The sequence below is a fragment of the Macrosteles quadrilineatus genome, unplaced genomic scaffold (genome assembly GCF_028750875.1).
Source record: "Macrosteles quadrilineatus isolate MER2022 unplaced genomic scaffold, UCM_ALF_1.0 Scaffold_2__2_contigs__length_208266976, whole genome shotgun sequence".
NCBI classification, from domain to species: Eukaryota; Metazoa; Arthropoda; class Insecta; order Hemiptera; family Cicadellidae; genus Macrosteles; species Macrosteles quadrilineatus.
Genome location: NW_026542595.1, coordinates 48712105 through 48734528, shown reverse-complemented (window position 1 = coordinate 48734528; position 22424 = coordinate 48712105). Strand labels below are relative to the sequence as shown.

At 33.9% G+C, this 22424-nt stretch overlaps 1 protein-coding gene across 1 annotated transcript; it reads right to left on the bottom strand.

Moving 5' to 3' along the window:
• Positions 1-681: 681 nt before the first annotated feature.
• Positions 682-1146, bottom strand: LOC128984162 (uncharacterized). The gene has a single exon (XM_054403454.1). The coding sequence runs from the start codon at positions 1144-1146 to the stop codon at positions 682-684; it is 465 nt and encodes a 154-aa protein (XP_054259429.1).
• Positions 1147-22424: the final 21278 nt, after the last annotated feature.

Below are 22424 nucleotides of genomic sequence, written 5' to 3'. Positions count from 1 at the left end.
TTAGATTAAAATGTAGATGAAGATAGATAAATAGAGGAAAAAACTAGATGATGTTTCTTAGTGGACTGTATTTCTTTAACTGAACAAAAAGTAAACATGATATAAAATAGTAATATGAGAACAGCTGTTAGAAACAGTAAATTAGGAAAATAACTTTAAACATTCTCCCCCCCCCATTGCGCCGAAGGAGCAATACATATTAATCACTGACTTCAATTGGAAGAGGACAAAGCTTGACTATTGGTCTTTTCAGTGAGGTACTTGCTGTTCTCAGAGTGGCTACTCGGGTAAGTCCATCACGACCTGGATGAAGTTCAGTCACTCTTGCTAGCGGCCACTTTGATGGTGGTAATTGCTCATCAACAACAAGAACAACTGATCCAAGTTTTATTGAACAGGAAGGAAATCTCCATTTGTATATCGCTTTGAAGTTGTTGAAGGTACTCCCGAGACCACTTCTTCCATAATGATTCCAACATTTGGCGAGTTAATTTCCACCGAGTAAGTCTTGATGTGGGTTGGTTTTCTTGATTAGGTTCTGGGATAGTAGTTAAAGATTCGTCAACTAAAAAGTGCGCAGGGGTTAGGATTGCTAGATTGTCTGGATCTTCTGTAAGCTGGCACAGAGGGCGAGAATTAAGTACCGCTTCTATTTGTACCAGCACTGTCGAAAATTCGAAGTTAGTAGGTAGGTAGGTTGAGATGGTATTTAACTGATTTAACACCAGCTTCCCAATGACCTCCAAAATGTGGAGCAGCAGGAGGGTTGAATTTCCATTCAGTTCCATCATTAGCAAGCAGGGACTTGAGTTGACCTGATTCTGCTGAAGACGATGAAAACAATCTTTTCAGTTCTTTGTCAGCTCCTACAAATGTTGTCCCGCAGTCACTAGTTAAAGTAGCACAGATGCCTCGACGGCTGGTGAATCGTTTGTAAGCCGCTATGAAGGCTTCTGCTGAGAAGTTGGAAACCAACTCTAGATGAATAGCTGAGGTCGACGAGCAGATGAACACCGCAATATAACCTTTGTAGGTTTTTGCTCTCTTTCCATGCCATGTTTTGATTACAAAAGGGCCTGCGTAATCTACACCAGAGTGCAAAAAGGGACGTGATGGTGATGTTCTTGTAGGAGGAAGCTGCCCCATTAATTGTTGAGCTCTTTGAGAGCGATAACGAGCACAAGTAACACACTTTAACAGTTCTCGTTTGACGATGGAAGTCTGCCTCCAACTCTCATTAGACCAGTGTTATCGACAAAGGGGTTAAGACTTATAAGATTAGATTTAGATTTTTCCAAAGGTCTGTTGTTTTGTAACCGCGCGAGCTCATATTTGAAGGCATGTTTTTGAATGAGTTTTACCCTCAACAAAAGAGATGAGTTGAGATCTTGAGGAGTTAAAAATGATTGACATGGATTGACAATGATTGGATGGATTTTTTTGTTTTGGCAATGAACTTTAGACACCAGGAAGTAACACGTAATAGTTTTGACAGTGTTGAGAAGCGCTCTAGCATTTCTGGTTCTGGTTCAAAGTTTAAAATGTGGCAAGTTGATTGAGGGATTCGCAGTTCAGATTTAGCTGCTTGAGCTGGATCAAACGTCGTGGATGGCCACTCATAAACATCTTTATTCAGCCACGGAGGACCCGTCCACCAAAGCTTATGGTTGCTAAGGATTTTAGCAGTAACACCTCGTGAAGCACAGTCGGCTGGATTTTCATTTCCTGCTACATACCTCCACTTAGCGAGTGGTTCTGTCTCTTGTATAACACTTACTCTGTTACGCACAAAGTCTTTCCATTTTGAAGGTTGATTTGTAATCCAGGTTAGGGAAACCATAGAGTCAGTCCATAACCATGCTTGGGCAGATTCTAAGTTGAGCATTTTCCGAACATACTCTACAAGTTTTACTAGTAGTGTAGCAGCAGTGAGTTCCAGTCGAGGAATCGACATTGTCTCGAGAGGAGCTACTTTAGTTTTAGAAATAACTAAACTAACAGTGATATTTTCACGATTAACGATTCTTAGGTAGACTACAGCACTCAATGCAAGCTTAGAAGCATCTGAAAATCCATGAATCTCTACCGAAGATAGTTGGGTAAGACCAAGATAACGAGGTACTTTAACTAATGGCAAATATTGTAGGTCAGCTTCAAGGAGTTTCCATCGGTCTTGCAAGTGGTTAGGTAAAAGTTGGTCCCAAGGAATTTTGACTAGCCAAAGTTGTTGCATGAATTGTTTGAACCTTATGATGATAGGGGAGACAAAACCCAAGGGGTCGAATAACTGACCTATTTGAGAAAGAACGTTTCTTTTCGTGCATTTGTCTTTTGGACTTGGAGTAGGAAGAAACTGAAAATCATCGCTGAATCGATTCCATGTAAGTCCAAGAGTACGTATACTGGAGGATTTGTTTATCAATAAGGAATTGCCTTCTTCGCAATTACTTTCACATATTTATGATAGTACATTTTGATCATTGCTGATCCACTTCTGTAAAGGAAAACAACCTAATTTGCAAAGCTCGTCAGTCTGTTTTACTACTTCTCTGCACTCTTCAATCGAGTCTGCACCACCAAAAATGTCATCCATATATCTCCCTCTTGACAACATTTCACTAGCTTGGGGATATGCATCACCATGATCAATGATAAGCTGATTCATCGTTCTTAGGGCGAGAAAAGGAGCGCATGATAACCCATATGTAACAGTCTGTAGTTGATATTTTCTAAGATGACCATTTTCCATCCAGAGAATTCTTTGAAGATCTCGATCACTGGGATGTACTAGAATCTGGCGATACATTTGCTCGATATCAGTGGCAAATACGTATTCATAGCGCCTAAACCAAGTGAGAATATCAGGTAGTTCTGTTTGGAGTTTTGGACCAAGGACCACTGTAGAGTACCTGTAAAGATAATCCTGAACTAGTTGGGAATGAGGCATTGAAAACTACTCTTAATTTAGTTGTCGTGCTAGAAGGACGCAAAAAACCATGATGAGGTAGGTAATATATAGGAATGGTAGAATCTGTTTCTTTAATAGTTTCAGTCATGTGACCAAGGTCTTTGTATTCTTCTATGAAATTAGTATACAAGTTTTTGTATTCAAGATCGTTTGAGAGACGAGTATTTAGCTTCGTTAAAATTTGAAAAGCTGACGATTGAGATTCTCCAAGCTGATTGATTGTTTCCTTTAGGGGAAGTCGGACTTGATAGCGACCGGAAGGTTCTCTAGAAAAGGTTGATTGATAGTGTTCCTCACATACTTGATCATCAGGAGACTTGACTGATTCTTTAATTTGAGGAATTTCTTCCTGTACCCAAAATTTTTGAAGAAAATCATCAAGTTTGTTTTCTATTAAGCAATGAAACATTGATGAGGTAGATTTATTTTCCGTTATTCCAGTAGGTCCAGACAAGATCCAACCGAAAATTGTTGCTTGTGCTACTGGGGAGAGGGGTGGACCTTTAATTAGACCAGGAAGGATAATAGACGTGTAGATGTCTGCTCCTAGGACTAAATCTACAGATTCAGGTTTCATGAAGGCAGGATCAGCCAGTTGAAGTCCCTTGATATGATTCCACGATGAATGATTTGGTGTTATCGATGGCAAATTTGATGTGAGATTTGAAAGGATGTGACAAGATAAAGAGCAGCTAACTTTGGTATCATACAGAGAACTAAGATTGATTGAAACTATCCCACGAGTGGTTAGGGCTTGATGTCCACCGATACCAACAAGAGATACTGGGGAGTATGAACGCTTCAGATTGAGAGTTCGTACTAAGTATTCACTGATGAAAGAGATTTCAGATCCTTGGTCGATTAAAGCTCTGGCAATAACACTATTTCCCGCAGGACCAATTACCTCAACTTGAGCGGTTGCTAGGAGCACAGATTGTCGATTAATTTCCTTAAATGGAAGCATGTGATTAGAGGAGACGTGTGAGCTTGATGATGTGTTATCTGTGGATGAGATGAATTTGTTAGGGATGAGAGAACTTTACTTTTTTATATGACGTATATTTGTAGTCTGGCTAACAGCATCATGAATTAGAGTGTGATGTCTTTTCTTACATTGTAAACAAGATTTATTTGAGCGACAGTCCTCTAACAAATGTGAACCAAGACAGTTAAAACATAATCTTTTGTTCACAAGAACCTCTTTTCGTTGACTAGGTACTTTGTCACGAAACTCCTTGCAAAATGCTAAATAGTGATCTTTACTGCACAGTTGACAATGATTTCCTATATTGGTTTGAGATTTTGCTACTATTTGTGCTGAATGTACTTTAAGATTTTGATGAGGATTACCTTTATAATATTGTAGTGTAGTTACCGTTACATCGCTTGGCAGTGTTAATACTTTCCAGGGCTCGAATACGACCTTCGATGAAGGTCTGAAGATCTTCCAGGGTGGAGGGTTCTGTTGAGACTCTGTAACGAATCTCCCATGCTTCGTGTGTCTCTGGGTCCAGTCGTTGTACAATCATGTACACCAAGATGTGATCCCATTTATCTGTAGGAGATCCTAGCGCTTTGAGGGAACCTAAAGACTCATTGATAGTAGACATGAGGTGATTGAGACCACTAGCAGATTTATTTTCTAGAGGTTTTAAATGAAATATATCATCCAAATGCCTTTTGATTAAAACACGTTTGTTTTCATATCTAGTCACAAGTTTTTCCCAAGCTGGCATGAAATTTTCTCCTGTTATTTGGAAATTGGTTAGCAATTGAGCAGCATCACCTGACAAACTGGTTTTGAGATAGTGTAACTTAGCTACATCAGTTAAGTTAGGATTTTGGATCACTAGTGAAGAAAAAAGATCATGGAATGGTTTCCATGACTGGTAAAGTTATTTTCCTAATTTACTGTTTCTAACAGCTGTTCTCATATTAGTATTTTATATCATGTTTACTTTTTGTTCAGTTAAAGAAATACAGTCCACTAAGAAACATCATCTAGTTTTTTTCTCTATTTATCTATCTTCATCTACATTTTAATCTAAGTTTATCGATCGATCTAAATTCTTTTATCATTTGGTCCTTCGAGCCGGATTGGAACACTGGCCTAGCGTTGAGGCCGAGCGCCATGTGAGGCGGGAGGGCACCGGGCAGCGAGGCGCTGGGAGTTTGACCATCCTGCATCCCTGCGCCTGCGCCAGCGCCATCTAAACTATCTTTGGGAACCTCATTTTCATTCACGACCCCAGTTCGAACTAAATACTGTACAAAATCTTTAGCAGCATTTTTCTCCGCATCTTTTTTGGTGCTGGAATTTCCTGCACCAAAAAAGATGCGGAGAAAAATGCAAGATAGTTAAACCATATTTACAGAATCTGTCCAGTAAAATACAATCTTTCAGCTACATGACTAATACCCAAATATTTTTGAAAGTTCTCCACAAAAACCTTCCAAAAAATATCAAGCAGATTGCCATTAGATCATTTAAAACATGAACATGGTTCATATCGGCAAAGCATGATTTTTTTATGTACAACAAAATAAATTATTCTTCCCACTGATCGAAAACATACGTTTGACAATTCAATTCAATTCAAACATTCTTCATTTCATTATTGTACATGAAATTAGTACATAGAGTTGTGTCAAAAATATTTTCATAAGACTACATTAAAAACTAAACATACTAAAATTCCTCCGATGAATATAGTTTCTTTTTCATCTACAGGTTTATATTTGAAAATGGGATATTGATACCTGAATCTTTCAGATAATTTCCCATTTCATCAACTTCATTTAAATTTGGTAAAACTTCACTACCAACAGCATTTATGAAGTGATCACTAAACAGATTACATAACTTATAGATTACATAACTTATTAGTATCAGAGTAAATTTTATCATTAACACAAAGTTTAGTAATATTGGAAAAGTTATTTTTGTTAACAACTTCATTGTTTATTAAGATCCATGTTGTTTTTGTTACATTATGTGAATTTTTTTATTTTTCATTGAAATACTATTTTTTGTGGCATTAGTTTTCGTCCTATAATTTTTGCCTATTGTTTTCGCTAAAGTTAACAACTTTTCATTTTTGAATAATCTTCCAGAATTGCTTGGCAGAATTATTTAATCTTTTTCTTTTTTATGCTATAAGTAACCAATTTAATTTATTATTAGAGTTAATTCTTAGTTTAACAACCGGAAAACATTCATTAAAATATAATATAAATATCCTAAAAAACACATCATACTTGAACTCAACTGGGGATTGGTATACCTCAAGCCTATTTTCACGATTAAGCTTGTTAAAAAATGTAGTAATATTTTTTTCTGTGAACTGTCTACAACTTTTTGTTATGCTTTTTTGTTTCTTCATAGTTTTGTCAGAAATGTGAAAAATTTTGAATAATTGACCATCATGATCTGATAACTGAGTGTTTATACCAGAAACTTTTGTAATACTTATATAAAAATTTATTATGGTGTTATCAATTGCAGTAATGGAAGTTTCAGTTATTCTAGTGGGGAAATCTACAAGATATTCCATAGTTCAATAGTTTTGTCCAATGTCATTTCGATAATATCATAAATTTAATTATCTATTAAAGAAGTTAAATAAGGTACTAAAAGCCTTAACAATGTATTAAGTTAACATGATAAGGAATATTTGACTGTTCCTTTGATAATGAGATTTTCCAAATTTAATGATTTTATAGCATAATATTACTTAGCTGCATTTTTTGGTAGATTCAGTAAATGTTTATAACACATAGCCTTTGAAATACGGTGCAATTGAAATATTAACAGCTATTTTATTAAAAATAAGTGTAAAATTACCCATATGGTCATAATGTAAACAAATCTGGGGAGGAAACTTTAAAGGCTTTAGGGATTTTACCTAGTTTCTCTTTTGATAGCTCATCTCAGACCAAGGCCTTTTTTTAGACACCTCTACCAAGTTTCTACACCCAGCTGTTCTCTCAAATTAGTGGAGACAATTGAGACAAAAGAGACGTGAAGCGTATTAAATATATAGATTACTTTTCTGCTTTAAACCTTAACCGTAATAGGGCCATTCCTCGTCAAGTCATACAGTGGTTGTCACCCACTAGTCACAGATTTTCATAATAATTTGTAGGCTACATTAATTTAGGCATTTAGATAGGATAAAATCCAAAATTTCAGTTTGTTCTTTCCAATGGTTCCAGAGGCTATTAGACATTTTTAGCTACTGTAACTTAGTTTCGGAGGTCGATTTTGACAAGAGCCAGCATGTTTTTTTCTATGTGGTATAGAGAATTTTTAAGCTAGTAGAGGCTTCAAATTTTACTCATACTGTACTGTATATCCAAAACATAATGCAGAATCATATTATACAATTGGAATTTTAAATATTACCTACCATTGCCATAAAACCAATTCCTAAATGCAAAAGATTTGATTTTCCTGAAATCGGAACATTAAGTTATAAAAAGTTTCATAACAAAAATCTCTCTGCAGATACACCTATAAAACTAAATAAGTTATCACTGGAAAGAGAATGCAATTATCTTTCAAATGGTATAATAATAAGAGTGGGGTTGAGAGTATTAAATTTTTTATTACTTGTCAAAGTAAAAAATAACTTGATTCAAATGTAAAACATAACCAAATCAGAAAAGGCAAAATTACATAAAATGAAATATTTCAAATCAACAATTGTTATGAAAAATTCCAAATCAATCGAATTAATTATAATAAGTAGAAAATGTGTAGCCCCTATCCAGCACTTGATAATATTTTCAACAGTTATGTACATTTTCTTATTATAAAATTATTTCTACTGAATTGATTTTGGGCCAACAAAATAACTTAAAAATAACATTTCAAACACACACATACATACATTTCACTGTAATTACTACATACTCTGAAAAATGTTCCACACTTTATTTATTTTTGAGATACTTAACTCAATTTTGTACAAACATCCAGGGAAGGTTTTTTCAGGTTAACAAAGCGTAGAAGATGAGCTGCTGGTACTGAGCTTCTTTTTTGGGCCAAAATAAAGTTCAACAGGTCCATGGGGTGCATAAATTTAAAGTTGTAGTCACCTTCAACTTAATTGAATCATTGGATCTTTCCTATCCATCATTTATTTTCATAGACACATGCTGCAAAAGAGTGAATATTAGGCTGTGTGGTCGGTAAAGTGCAAGTGCTTTTGAATATGTTTTGTTTTGTTTTAAACAGACTTCAGTGTCTAAACTAAGTCGCTTTGCTGTAATCACTTCACCAGTAGATGGTTGAAAGAAATTAAAACTTCTTATTCCCTTAATAGTTTCACCAGATTCAAACCGTTTTCCAAGCGATTTTCTTTAGTTTTCAATTGAATTTTCTTTTCAAAATAAAAAATAACCAATTGTAGAGAACTGATTAACACAAAATGAGTACATTTGTTCAGCATTTTTTATTTGATCTGATTCTCCTGCACATTACAAGTTTTTCTTTGTAACAGTACTGTTAACTGTTCCCCTAGTCACAAACAGTTTTTCCGTGACTTGTTGCATGGAATGACCAGCTTTCTTTGATCTCAAAATCTTCTTTGTGATAACAAAAATTGACGATTGATTTGTAAATCTCATACTGGGCACTGCAAACATCTGTCAAAAATATTCAATTTTGGTTATATTGGGAAAGTTGGAATTAATGTCCTCGATACGTTTTCTCAAACTGAATAAACAAACGGAACATCGTGTGAATAATAAATAATAATAATAAAAATGCCTTTATTTAGCAAGCGTTCCTCAGTACATACTGCTTTACAGGATAACTCTTGTCAAATTAATTACTAATACTAAATAAAACTAATAACAAAAAGTACATAATCTATTTACAAAATTTGAGGTCCTTTCTATACAATTCTTTTAGCTTATTTCTAAAAGCTGGAACACCCAGCAATTTAAGATCACAGGGGAGGTCATTATACAACTTTGGCCCAAAGTATGAAAAGCCTCTCCTGCCAATCTCCAGTCTCACTCTCGGGAAGTGAAACAGCTTTTCCTGTCGGGTATTGCACCGAGACACCCGATCGCGGGAGACCAGTCTTTCCATCAGGTAAGCTGGTTCTTTTTTGACCAGTACCCGATGAACCAGAGTGCAGGTTTGCATCCTGCATACGGCTGCTGAGGGCAAAAGACTATATTAGACTATTTATCACAGAAATGTGTATCCTAAAATAAACAAAATAATATCTTCATACAAATTTTGTTAAGGGAAATGATAAATATTTTCTACCAAACAATTTAAAATAAATTACTGTTTTTAGATGTTCCCAAAAGTGAATACCGTACTTCTATAACGAATGAGATGAAACACTGTTTTTCAATTTAATCAGAAATGAACTCTTCTTCAAACTACCAGTTGACTCACTCAATGTGTCGTATAGCTTATGGTCGGGCTTTGTTTGTGGTGACGTATAATTTATTTTCCAATTCACTTTTTGTGTTGTTTGTGTCAACATGTCACGAAGTTTCGCTCATGCCTAATATCAACAATGGAATAAATAGCTCTATTTAAACATGAATTCCAATATACAGTACAGTATTATGAATACATTTTCAGTATTATCAGTATTATGAATGTATAGTTTCCTATGTGGACGTTGACCTTTTCTTGCGTGTAGGTTTCAACTCAGAAAAAGAGTTGTCGAGATTGGTAAATACATGTTTTATAAATGTAATACACAATGTACACGTTAGCTAGAAAGTAACAAGAGCATACTCGGAATGGGATGTGAAACACAAAGTGTACACAGTTTGGGTATTTCTTATAGCAGCTAAACGATCGCTGCATACGATGAAAGCCATTTTTCATTTCAACGCCGATTGACAGAGCTGAAACACGTTCTTTGATCGATTGTTGGCAACAAAATGGAAAAAGCAATTTAACACAGTGATTGTCATTGTGGTATTGACATTCAGCGACGTGAAATTAAATCTTTTATTTTTATTCTTTTGTTTGAACACATTTTTGTTTGTTTACCTCAACCACGTTTTCAACAACCAAATCCAATTTTTAACATCTTTCCCCTTTAGCCGAAACACATTTGTGACATTACATTTGACCCTAGGTATTTCACAGTATATATTTCCTTGACCTAATTTTTACCATTCTTATCCCATGTTCGCTTCCATACCTCTTGTAAGGGCAAATAAATATATCTTATATTTTTCCCTATGTACTTATACAAACCGTATTTACTATTTATTTGATATTGATAAGATAATCAAGATTGTTAAGACGGTTAAGATGTTTGTCTAATATTTAAAGAAGATCGAACATAAGATGCATTTTTCAACGCCGATAAGCATTATACAAACACCTCCTATGGATATATTTAAAGTAACTAAACTATCATTATCTAACCAAAACTGATTTTGCTAATTTTTACACTTATGATGTAAATTTTGATTCAATGCAAGTCTCTATCTGATTTGTTTTTGTGTTAATTTATCAATATATCTCATATGGGCTTGGAAATAGCTAAAAATAAGCTAAGTTATTGATATGCTAAGTTACCCTTAGACATTCATTAAACACGATGTACATTTTTATTTGTAGATAGAAATTAATCAAAGATAGTCTAAACTGTACTTAGCTTATATCAAAATGTTATGATATGAAAATATCCCAAAAGTGGTACAAGGCTGATGCCACGAAACTTTGAATCAAAACTTAAATTATCATATTTTAGGGTAATTTTCTAGCGCCTTTCTTAAAGCTAAAGAGGTGGAGTATTGAATACCGTACTATTAAATTAAAAAAAAAAACACTCATACATTTGACTTAGCAATCATAATTAATAAACAAATAAAAAAACCAAAGCGTTCATATAAGTATGTTAAAACTGCACTGAGGACAAATTGGGGGTAAAACGTGCACAACAAAAATTAAATTCCGTGTTCTCCATTTCAACCGTATTTATAAAGACACTGTACTGTTTTATACGTGAATTACATATATTTCGTACGCAAACTTTTAACTTGTAACACATATATTATTGTTTTTATTTTACTTTACATTGAATAACGCACTCTTCCTAATTAAAGTAGACATTCATAGGATTTGTTTAGCTTTGAAATATCTTAATTTTTTCACACCAACATTCCAGCGTTTTTAAAATTCAATTCAACCATCTAAAACCTTTATTTTTCTAGATTCGCCTCTATGGTGGTTTACGATAAACGGATTGCATAGTCAATTTAGTTGAACGTTATTATCTAGTCACAAAACTAATCATGGAAAGTTGCTCGGATGTGAGAAACTTGGGACGTGCGGTAAGCCACATCGCACGCACGCCAACATCAGCGGATAACTTCATTATTGTTCCCATAAAAATCATAATTCCACTGCCTTCGCCGTAAACTCGATATACGTGGTGCCAAGCTCTATCATAAACTCGGTAATACATGTTTATATAGCATACATTTTGTTGTTATTAGGAACGATTTAAAGATGAGAACTTTTTTTATTTAGATTTACAGTTTTTCGTCAGAGTTAAACATTGAACACTCGCCCTAAGTCAGTTATAACATAGACAAATAGATGGTTATAACCATAGATCAATACTGCCATTTTTCAGCAATATCAACATAAATCTCTACATTGAGAAAAAATACTGTTAAGTTTAAGGTATGTAGTTGTTGTAAAAATTTATTATTGAGGCTGTTTTTTACTCCCCCCCCCTATACATTGTATATGGAGAAATTATTGTTTTCGTTAAAATTTTCGAGTTTGAGTTTTGAATGGATATATCCGTTTTGTGGCCCCCTGAACTGGAAAAGGTGGGCTTCGAAGTGATGTCTGTGTGTGTGTGTGTGTGTGTGTGTGTGTGTGTGTGTGATTACAGACAACCCCTGTAGTCCGATTTGATGAAATTTGGTATTAAAGTATTAATCCATGATATCTCCAGGTGTTAATTTTTTTTTATTATTAGAAATTTTGATCTTTTAATGGTGATTTTTTTTTTTATAAAACCCCTACAAAATAGCAAAACAATTGGATGTTAGAAAAAAAAAACAGTTTCGATTAAAATAGTATGTTATGGTCCTTCAAATCATTTACAAAATGGTAAAAATCCCAAATCTGTAAAAATTATGGCTCAAAAGTTATTGTAACTTTTGTTCATAAAAACCCCATAAAATAACAAAAAACTGTTTTTAGGAAAAAAGCCGTCTTTGATTAAAACTAATTTGTTATGTTCCTTATAATTCTAAACAAAATAGTGCAACCGTATTAGTGTAGCAATTGCGGTTCAAAAGTAATTGCAATTTTTGTGATTTTTTTCTCTATAAAATATCATAGTTACTCCCACCCCCATGATAAAGGTTGTTGATAAGCTTATGGCAGATAGTATGTGTCAGATTGCTGATACCGTTTATTGTTTTATACTGTAATATATATGTATATATATATATAATTTTTATATACTTTTTGTATTTACTATAAGAAAACTAGTTTCTCCCAGGAAGAAAGTAGTATCTGCTCATACTGCATTTTCCCTAAGTATCTTAGGGGGTCACCGTTGGTAATTTATTGTGAACGAAAATGACAACTCTTTCAGATAAAAGCATTTTTGATTAAAAGTATAAGTAATATTAAAAATTTGATAAGTGTTGTGGCTTTATACATACGAGTATGTTGGTCTAATATTTCATATAGGACGATTTCCTCCCCTATTTAGTTAAGGAGTTATTCAGCGCTATCCTAAGAAGAATGCAGTATCTGTTCATACCGCATTTTCCTAGTATCTTAGGGTTTATTTCAAAATAAATTAACTGCAAACACAGTAAGGGGCTGATTAAAACTTAACATGTTAAGTTAGTAAGAAATATATTGTGAGAATGCTACAATTTAGCTGTATCAAAACTGACATGTTTAAAACTTGAATATTAGGCTATACTAGGAATTTTTTTTAGCCCTTAAATTGTAACCTAACTGATTAACTTCGAAAGCACATTTTATATGCATATGTGTGTTAGTTAGCCAGAAAAATAAATTACATTTTATATTTTAGCTTAAACAACAGGTCTACAAATAACCTTTGAAACTCAAAAGTGCTTAATTATAAGCTAAACTGGTAAGTTCTTCAAAACAATTAACGAATGTCAGGTATAACACCACCAAACTACCTCAAAATGTTGACCATTTTATCTTTGGGAAATCCTTGAGGTTTACTCACGAATATTAGAAAAATAACGTATTTTTCTAGTAATCGTGGGTTTCTGTTGGCTTTTGATCAGCTGCGAAATATGTCTTGTATTCTAAAGTATAACATTCTCGCTTTGCTTTGACCTGCAATTCATATCTATAGATTAAAGATCAATCAAAGCCAGCTTTTTATAAACGGTGCCGTGGTTTAACTAATTTAACATTTATAGTATAATTTTAATGTGACTTCACTATAATGTTATCTTATACTGTATAAGACCCTATGCTATAAAACCAATACTGACTGTATATTGTACTTAACCTCTCCAGTATATAAATCATCATGTATGTTATTTGGTCAAATGTAACTTAACATATTTTAATGGTAAAAATATTTATCATTGACAAATTAATTAATTGTTAATTAACGTGAATGATATTGAAACCAATGTTTTAAATGTGTGCATAATTTCCTTGAATTTCTATTAAAACTTGTCATTGACATTTGGTAAAAGGCCACTGTAAATACCGGTATTGAACTAACATTTCTAATGAAACATCAGTAAAAGAACACGGTTGTAATTAATTTATTTTGTTGATTTGACAAAACTCTTAAGCATATATCAGTTAAGACGAACCACCATCCTCAATTTTCTATATATATAAATATATATATACTAAAATTAAATAAACCAAATTGTAAAATGATGACAATTGTTTACAAAAGGTAACTTAGTCAATCATAACTGGTACGTGTAAGGGTATTAAATTACGTATATTACAACGTTATTTCCTTGATAAGACCATCAAAGTTATATAATCACACCTATTTCAAGTATCCTATTTGTAATCTTGATGAAATAATGAAATAATTTTGGAACATGTCCAAGATAATACGGTACTGCAATGATGTTATGATCAATTTAACTTGTTGATTTGACAAAATTCTTAAATATATATCAGTTACCAACCCAAATTATCCTTATATGTTCTATTATCTAAAATTAAATAAACCATAATGATGACAATTGCTTACAAAATGTATTTAATCATAAATGTTACAGTAAGGGTATTGAATTATGCATTATAACGTTTAATCTTGCTGTAGTAATGAAACGTTAATATTAATTATACTGTAGTAAGAGTTTAAACACGAATTACAAATTATTTAATTCAAAGTTGTTGAAACAAATGCAGGATATCCACTAGCTGGACCAGCTACATTAATACGGTTTGTAATTTTGCTGTGATAAGGAATGCATAAATCATAGGTAACGAGAACTGTCTTAAAAAAGGTTTCACTTGACAACAATATTAAAATAATGCGTAATAAAGTATTAAATCTCGTTAGGAATTCTTTAGTTTATCCTTTTCTTTAAGCAAAGCTGTTGTAGACATAGAATTTTGTGCGGGTCCACGCAATTTCTTTCATCTCCTCATGAACATGAAGAAACTTTTTCACCTCTTTCTGAAAAGGCACTCAGCGTTCTAGTATGTTTGTTCAGAAATACTCTTTTATTTTATTTTATTGTATTCTTACTTTGACTACTTTTTCCTCTTTTTAGAAATTGAGTTTGTAGATATTTTTTAGAAAAATTGAGCTGGTGGTTTTGCCCACTCATCATTGTCGAGATTCCATCACTGTCGAGATTCCCATTGCTTAGAAGACAGTAATTTAAATTCTCCTCGTCGTTTGGAATGAAATTCTCCTTCAACAAACAAACAAAACCTTCCTGATCAGAAATCTCATCAAAAACGTTGATGTCATCCGAATTTTGACCTCGCATCACGTTTATATTGCCACTTTTCATGTTAATAGTAGTTAACTAACCTTATCAAGCTGCATCGTCTCGTGTGGCTACCTCTAGAACTTCCTATGTATTCTTATGTCGTGCAGGAGATAGTTCGTGACTGCATCTAATTCATTTTCTCACAGATTAAGCACCTGAACCATAGTTGTAACATGTTTCCTAAGTCTAGTCCCTGTTAATGAGATCGAATTTTGACCCCCACAGTTATGTGCAGCGTTAAGAAACGTCCGTTAAGAACGTCAGCTCTATAGTGACCAGTACCGGAGTGAAGTGCGGGGAAGAGGTAATCGTTATTTTCAGGAATACCAACGCGATTCCTTTTTTCTATGAGCAGTTCTTGTTTGAGTGTTCACTAAAACTATTTTTACCTCTGAAAGACTACCCATTTTAGAGTCTCTTCTGGGTGGGTTGTCAATTCCTTTCTGGTAATTGGAGAGTCGCATATATTGTGATTCGCCTACCCTCCTCCGATTCAACAATACTACCTTATGTTTTTTCACACAAATTTTCTTGAAAGATGTGATTGTGAAACTTTCTAAGAGATTGCCCAACATTTATTGCTAGACAGGGGGTTTCGTAATTCCCTGTGTTGTGGTTGTATCCAGCAACATTCTTAGTTGCCTCGAGAATTACTTATACATTATTGGGTCTATCAGACAAGTCACGTTGTCTGAGATTGCTTTTTCTGATATCAGTAATCTTCCCAATTCTCTCATTCTATGCTTTACCTCTCTGAGATGTTTTTTTTCTTTTTTGTTTCAAAAAGCTTTGCCCCTAAAGCCAGAATAAGGTTGTCGTTAATGATTTCATGGTAAACTTTGTCATAAGCCATTTTTTCTCAAATGTCTTTTTTAAATTTAACCGAAACATCACGAGAATTTGGTTTATAGTAGTAAAGCAGCCCGGCTTTGTACACCCGTCATTCTTCTATCAACGCTTTCTTGACTTTCATTAGGATTGGAATTCCCTCTGCGTTGAGTGCAAATACGGACACGCCTTGCCAAATAGGTTTTCTTAAAAAAAGAAGAAAAAACTACAGCAAACTTCACAAAGTAGTACGAAACACGCATCTCATCATATTACTCCTTGACTTTTAAGATCTGATACGAAACATGGCCTCACATTTTGAACACACATACACATACAAATTGCTAAAAGCAATTCAAGCGAAATGATTATTTTCAAAGTTTTAGTTGTTATGTAACACCAAAAAAATTGAAAATTTTAAATTTACGAGTTATTAGAGCTATGCCATAGATTTGGAGTTTTATTTTATTTCATACTGAACTATTAACATAAAAGAAAATTATTCCCTTCCCTGTCTCAGCAAACCTATGTACTCATCAAACTAATGGTACCTATTAAAATAAGGTCATTTTTAAGGAAACATTTTAGTTAAAATATAACCCGCCTTAAGGAGATTCGCTTATTCTGTAGGTTTTCTGGGGTGGAGTACTTTTATTTTATCAGGCCAATTTCGTTTTTCCAAAAAGCGCTAAAAAGCTATATCTCCACTCAGAGTCAGAACTATGCTAAGCTATAGAAGTCCGATGATGGCCAAATAGTAGTCCCTTCACAACTATGTCCATATCTTGCTCCATATCTACATAGTTTCTGAATTCATAGTTAGAATATCTCCAACGTCTCGGACTGATATTGGATATTGTAACAGATTACGAGCATCGAGATTTAAACGACTGTAACTATTTTTGGTCTAATTGAAACGTAAAACCCAATACAAAAGGGGAAATTTATATTTATTATATTAATGTCCGTGGACGGGATAGTAAAGAATCTCTAGAAATAATACTTAATCTTCAATAGATAAAAGAGCTATTAAAAATCACAATATTTACAATAATAAAATAAATAGATAAATCTAAAACATTTTTACACGTTTTAGTCTTATTTTCTAAAATAGTATTTTCCCTGATGTATGGCATCAATGTATTAGCTTTCTAACCTAATGTTCGTTTACATATATCTTTTCGCAGAAATTGTAGTACAAAAGTGAAACAAGTTAGTCAATGAGTACAATACTGAAAGTAACTAAAATTCTTGTAAATCAACAGTTGAAGAAATCGTTGTCAGTATAACTTTAATCATAGAGTATACTATCAATATTGATATAATCACATAGAGTAATCAGCAGTATTGTTCTTATTACATTGGAGAGTGTAGTTGTCCAGTGGTAGAACTTGAGGCTTCGGTTACCGAGATCCTAAGTTCAAATCCCGGCAATCACAATGGTTTAATGCCTTAGGTATGTGATAATGTTATGCTCCTCTAAGCCTAACCTGAAGCAATGTATAAAACGACCCCCAGCATCCAAGGATCTACAGGAAGGACACATGTACAGAAGGTTTTTTGTAAGAAGTATAAATCAGTTTGACAGCTTGTAAAAAATTTAACAATATTGTTAATTGTGAAAATATATTCTGAAATGTTTAAAGTTTACGTTTAACCATGTTTGTGTGCTGTTTTTAAGTTTTGTATTTTATTATATCATGTAATATTACGTTCTATCAGAAGTTTTGAGGTAGAGATTTGTTAATTCTCTTTATAATGAATTGCCATATTATAATAGTTATTCGCATTTCCAATCCATAAATAGTTTAAATTTACCGCAGATGTATAGATGTCTGCTAGTTTCGCTGAAAGTCGCGTCAACGGGTTTATTTCGCCAGCTCGATTGAAGTGCCAATGTCATGTTAGTTGAAACACACAAAATGCCAAACGATTGTAAAACGGACTTGAGTAAATAATGGATTAAAACTACGTTTTTGGTTCACTTGAAATTTATTCCTTTGTTTGACAATAATTATTTAACTTGGCATGTTTTGGTCCACTTCATGGAACCAGAATGAAACAAAAAGGTTATCGTTTCGTAACTACTTACAAGTTTCACAGTATTCTGTTTTTACCACAATTTTTCAACTTTAATGGAAATAGCAAACAGGAAATAAATTAACGGGTTTAGCAAACTGACACATACATTCTCAAATTATCTTGACATTAGTATTACAACCTATTACTTTTTAAGTGCCTTAAAAGAGTTTACTAGTGCTAGAGGATACCTTGGAGCAGTAACCACATGGAAATTTCATTAAAAGGTTTACATTATCTCATAAATGAATTATGTCTTAAAAGGAGAGCGTTAAAAATGTGTTTAGTTCAATTAGGTTTTTAAATATCAATTAACTATAATTAATTACCACGTTTCATTTTGAGGGATTTGAAACAATTTTATACCAACCTGATATGCAACCGGAAATGAACATCTTGTGACGGAGCAATATATCAGATTGACGTAGAATTATGTGATTAACCTTCCAAGACTAATTGTTAAGGTGGGAGAAGCTCATAGCCTCGTACAAATGAGTCCGTCGCCACAGTAATAAGCTAAGCGGGAAATTAGATTGTGTCTTGGACAAATTGCTGCAGAGCGTTTAGATTCTTGTTATCACACCTCGCTAACTTTACCACTATCATTTAGATTAGTCTTGAATACAGCTATAATGCCTAAACAAATACGTGGTTAATGGCACTTAAAAATATAATCATGAAAAACCCAATAGCTTTAAAAGTACTTTATTAAAAGTTACGTTGGAAGGGTTAAGGTTGTAATAGTTAGCTCCTAAAAGATGATTACGGGAATAAAATCTATAAATTTAATTCCGTAAGCGAATCGGTCCCCACGAAATATTTCGAGCTAGGAAAAAGGATGGCTGTCGAAGATTCATTCTAAAACTCCATGGACGGTGGGGGGGACATCAAAGGTGTCAAAAATTTCAGTCTTAAGCTACTGAGAAACCCTCATAAATCTTTTAGGAGATCTTATTTAGATGACGATTTTACTATATAAAAAAAAAAAACACTTATCGTAACAGGGATTGGTATTTTATGACGCTGCAGAGCCTCAATGATGTCTGCCTTCTTCATACGTTTTGAAGGTGTTGGATGCAACAGTTTGCTGTGGTAGGGGACGTTGTACATGATTATGGCACATGACTTGTCATGGGAATTTCGTTGCCAACGCTGGGAGGAGCTGTTTTTTAAACCACGATTCAAATAAATCAGAATTCATATCTTGGTGGTAGTCAGCTGGTGCAGCTTTTATGTTTTTGGCAGCGATCAGGAGTGCTCCAGGTATCCACCCACCCTCATAGCCGGCGCGCAGAATGATAGAACTTTTCCCTCTGCTCAGAGGAGCAGAACGTGGAATCGTCGGTCCATCCGCGCCCAACAACATCATGACTGTCATACCTGTAAAAGTAAATAATATAAACATATAGAATATGCCAATGTTATTCAAAACTCACAATAAATATCTACATGTTTGAAAAAATCCTGTTTCATACTCACTCACTTTCTGAACTCGCTTTTAGGTCAACCACAGAGTGCAACTGAATATTATACACGGGTAAGAGTATAGAATAATTCACATAACCTATGCGGGCCAGCAGCTCGTTTTAGTTTGTACCATTGTGTGAATCACAAAAACTACCCTAATTAAAATATTACCAATACATGAACAAATAAAGTTTAAAATAATCCCATTGTTAATCTTTTAGGGAACAATTATTCATAGTTTTCAAACTTCGGTTCGTTACATTCCCCGTAGTAGTTTTAAGTAAAAAATTCAACTAAAAAAATATGCACAATTATTTTTATAATTTTAAACATTTAAAAATAAATTTATTGTATGGTATTTAATTATTTTTCTTACCAGGTTTCATCCAAGAAGATCAGAATGTGGCGTTCATCCCTTAGCTTCTGAAATTTAACGCGTACTTATCAAGCAAAAGAACAATTCGATGCGACAACGTGATCCGTCCTTTTCGATCTAGTTTTTTTTAAGCCTAATGACCTCAGCATCCTGTTTAGATGAGGCTTTGAATAACTAAAATCAGGGCCTTTTTTCTCATAGCACCTGATGCACAGAACAAATTGTAGGAACTTGACTATTGGAAAATTGTTCGTACACTGTTCTTTGAATAAGTTTCCATTGAAAGTCATCCACTCTTCGAAACTTCCGTGTCGGCCCTCTTTTTTCGGAGAATTTAACATTTTTCATTTACCCTAGACACTGTTTTCCTTGAGTCTCCCAGAATCTTGCACGCATTAGCTATTGGACTTTATGTTCCCTTTTCCTTCGCATAGACTTAATAGCGGTTTGTTACCCTTTGTGAGGTGGTTTCCGCTCCCTACTAGTTTCGGCTGAACCACTTCACGATCACTGTCACTATCACTATCTATGATGGTCGTCGACTTCGACATTATAGCCTTATCACTCCAAGGGCGCCACATCGCCGTGATCTTCATTCGTTTGGAAGACACAAACTAACTTAGTGCAACTGGTATTTCTGACTGGTATCCCGTAAGCAATAACTAAAGAGCGGATTTTCCCAATGCAAGGTTCATACATCGAGACACTCCTCGACCTGATAACTCGGTAAAAGCGTTTACTCAAAATTGATTTTATTGCTCTTTCTCAGACGAACAAAATGAGTCTTCGCATGATGCTTATGAAGATGTATTATGGTTCAATTTATGCCAATTGTAGAAGAACACAGAATTTCGAGGAACAGCGAGGGGAGGGCGGTATTCCCGGCCCGCTTCTGACAAATAACAAACTGAGCACTAGTCCACCAGCTGTTTGGTGACGTCATAGGTCATTGTTGAATATATGACTGTGTCGTCTAAATTCCCCTCCCCCTAGAATTTTGCGTCACATCTCTGTTCTAGGCCCTGGTTGGATCGCGGCCATTCGTGGGTCCGGAACGAAGTGAAACGAAGTGCTATTATGAATAAATATATCGTTGTGGGTGTGTTTGTGTACTTCACTGTTATTAAAAGTAGGCCTACGTTCTTTGGCCCATAGCCCAAGCTATGGCCAACACATAGGCCTAGGAGAAGGATGTTGTGGATAAAAATCGGGTAAGTTATGGTGTTTGTTGACTAGCAATACGTTTTTTACCCCCCTTAAAATTTGGTACCTCACACCCTTAACTACTCGCGTGGGGTGTTTTGACACCACATTATTTTGTATTTGTTATAAATGTTATTAGAACTAATAATTAGTAAATAAAAAATGTTATCGTTATTTAAGCTTATTTTATACTGTTTCTAATATGAAAGAATTATTTATTTTAAATTATAGAATGTAAAAAAATGTATTTTGTAATTAAATTGTTTGCTATTGAATAACTAGGTTATGTACTACCCAGAAAATATAAAATTTTAAAATGATTATATTATGTTTGTGAATGGTGAAAATGTCATTTTGCACTAAAATAAATAACAATTACTATTAACAAATAATCAATTTATTTTATGGGGCCCCTTTAAAATTAAAAAAAGTATTTTATCAATTTTACTTTATTTTCCAAAAGACTGTTTAAAATTAGCTGGACATTGGTTTGTTGTGAATCGTATATATTTGGTGTTTTATTCTTTAATGTTTATAGTTACCTAATTAATTTTGATTCCTGACTTCTATACTTAACACACACGTTTGTCTTTTCATCTCTATTAAATTCAGTTTTCTGTCAATTCTCTTTAATCGTTTAATCCAAAAAGTAACATAGTCAAAGAGAAACCTGTCGTTTCACTCATAAAAATTTAATGCAAAAAGTGCTGTTCATGGATGAAATGAAAAAGCAAGCTCTAAAAAACAAATGGATCATTCAAATTATTCTGAAATAGTTTAATTACGCAAATCTTAAAATTTTGGTATTATTAAACACACCTATTAAATATGAAATTCACATTATTAAATAAGAAAAAGTCCTTAAATGAGTCAGGAAACGTTAGGGACTTATGGATAAAACAAATCTTATTGTAACTAAAATCTCAAATCACCTAACTATTGCTTGTAAAATAAATACAGGGTGACAAAAAAGTCTGGAAACGGTTTGATATCTTTTAACTAAATTCGTTAGAAAATTCAAACTTTTCACATCAACTTATATGTATGAAAACTACTTTTTGCAAGCATTACCATTTTTTGACCTTCACCAGGGGACGGCCCATGAGGAGTAGGTACCTAATCTTAAATGTAAGCATAGGTTGATATGCCCGTCATTTTAAAGGTCTGGTCAAGTGGAGTTCATTGCCGGAAACCGCGTCAACGAAGGTTCATCCGTTACAAAATGGCGGTAGTCCAAAGTTCTTGCGGAATACATGCAGAGGCCTTAGAATTGGTAAATACTCATATTCAACATTAGGCGGGAAATCTGAAGCCCGTTTAAATTTGTTTTGAAGATTGAATAATATTAGTCTATGAGCTAGTTGACTTTAAAATACAGTTTTAGCTCTCAAGCTAATGCTTAATACGAGTATTTACCAATAGTAAGGCCTGTGCAGGTATATTCAACAAGAACTTTGGACAGCCGCCATTTTGTAACGGATGAATCTTTTTTGACGCGGTTTCCGGCAATGAATT

Bases quoted from the DNA above. Each gene is read 5' to 3' on its own strand.
- LOC128984162 (XM_054403454.1), bottom strand. From the start codon at position 1,146: ATGGGGCAGCTTCCTCCTACAAGAACATCACCATCACGTCCCTTTTTG.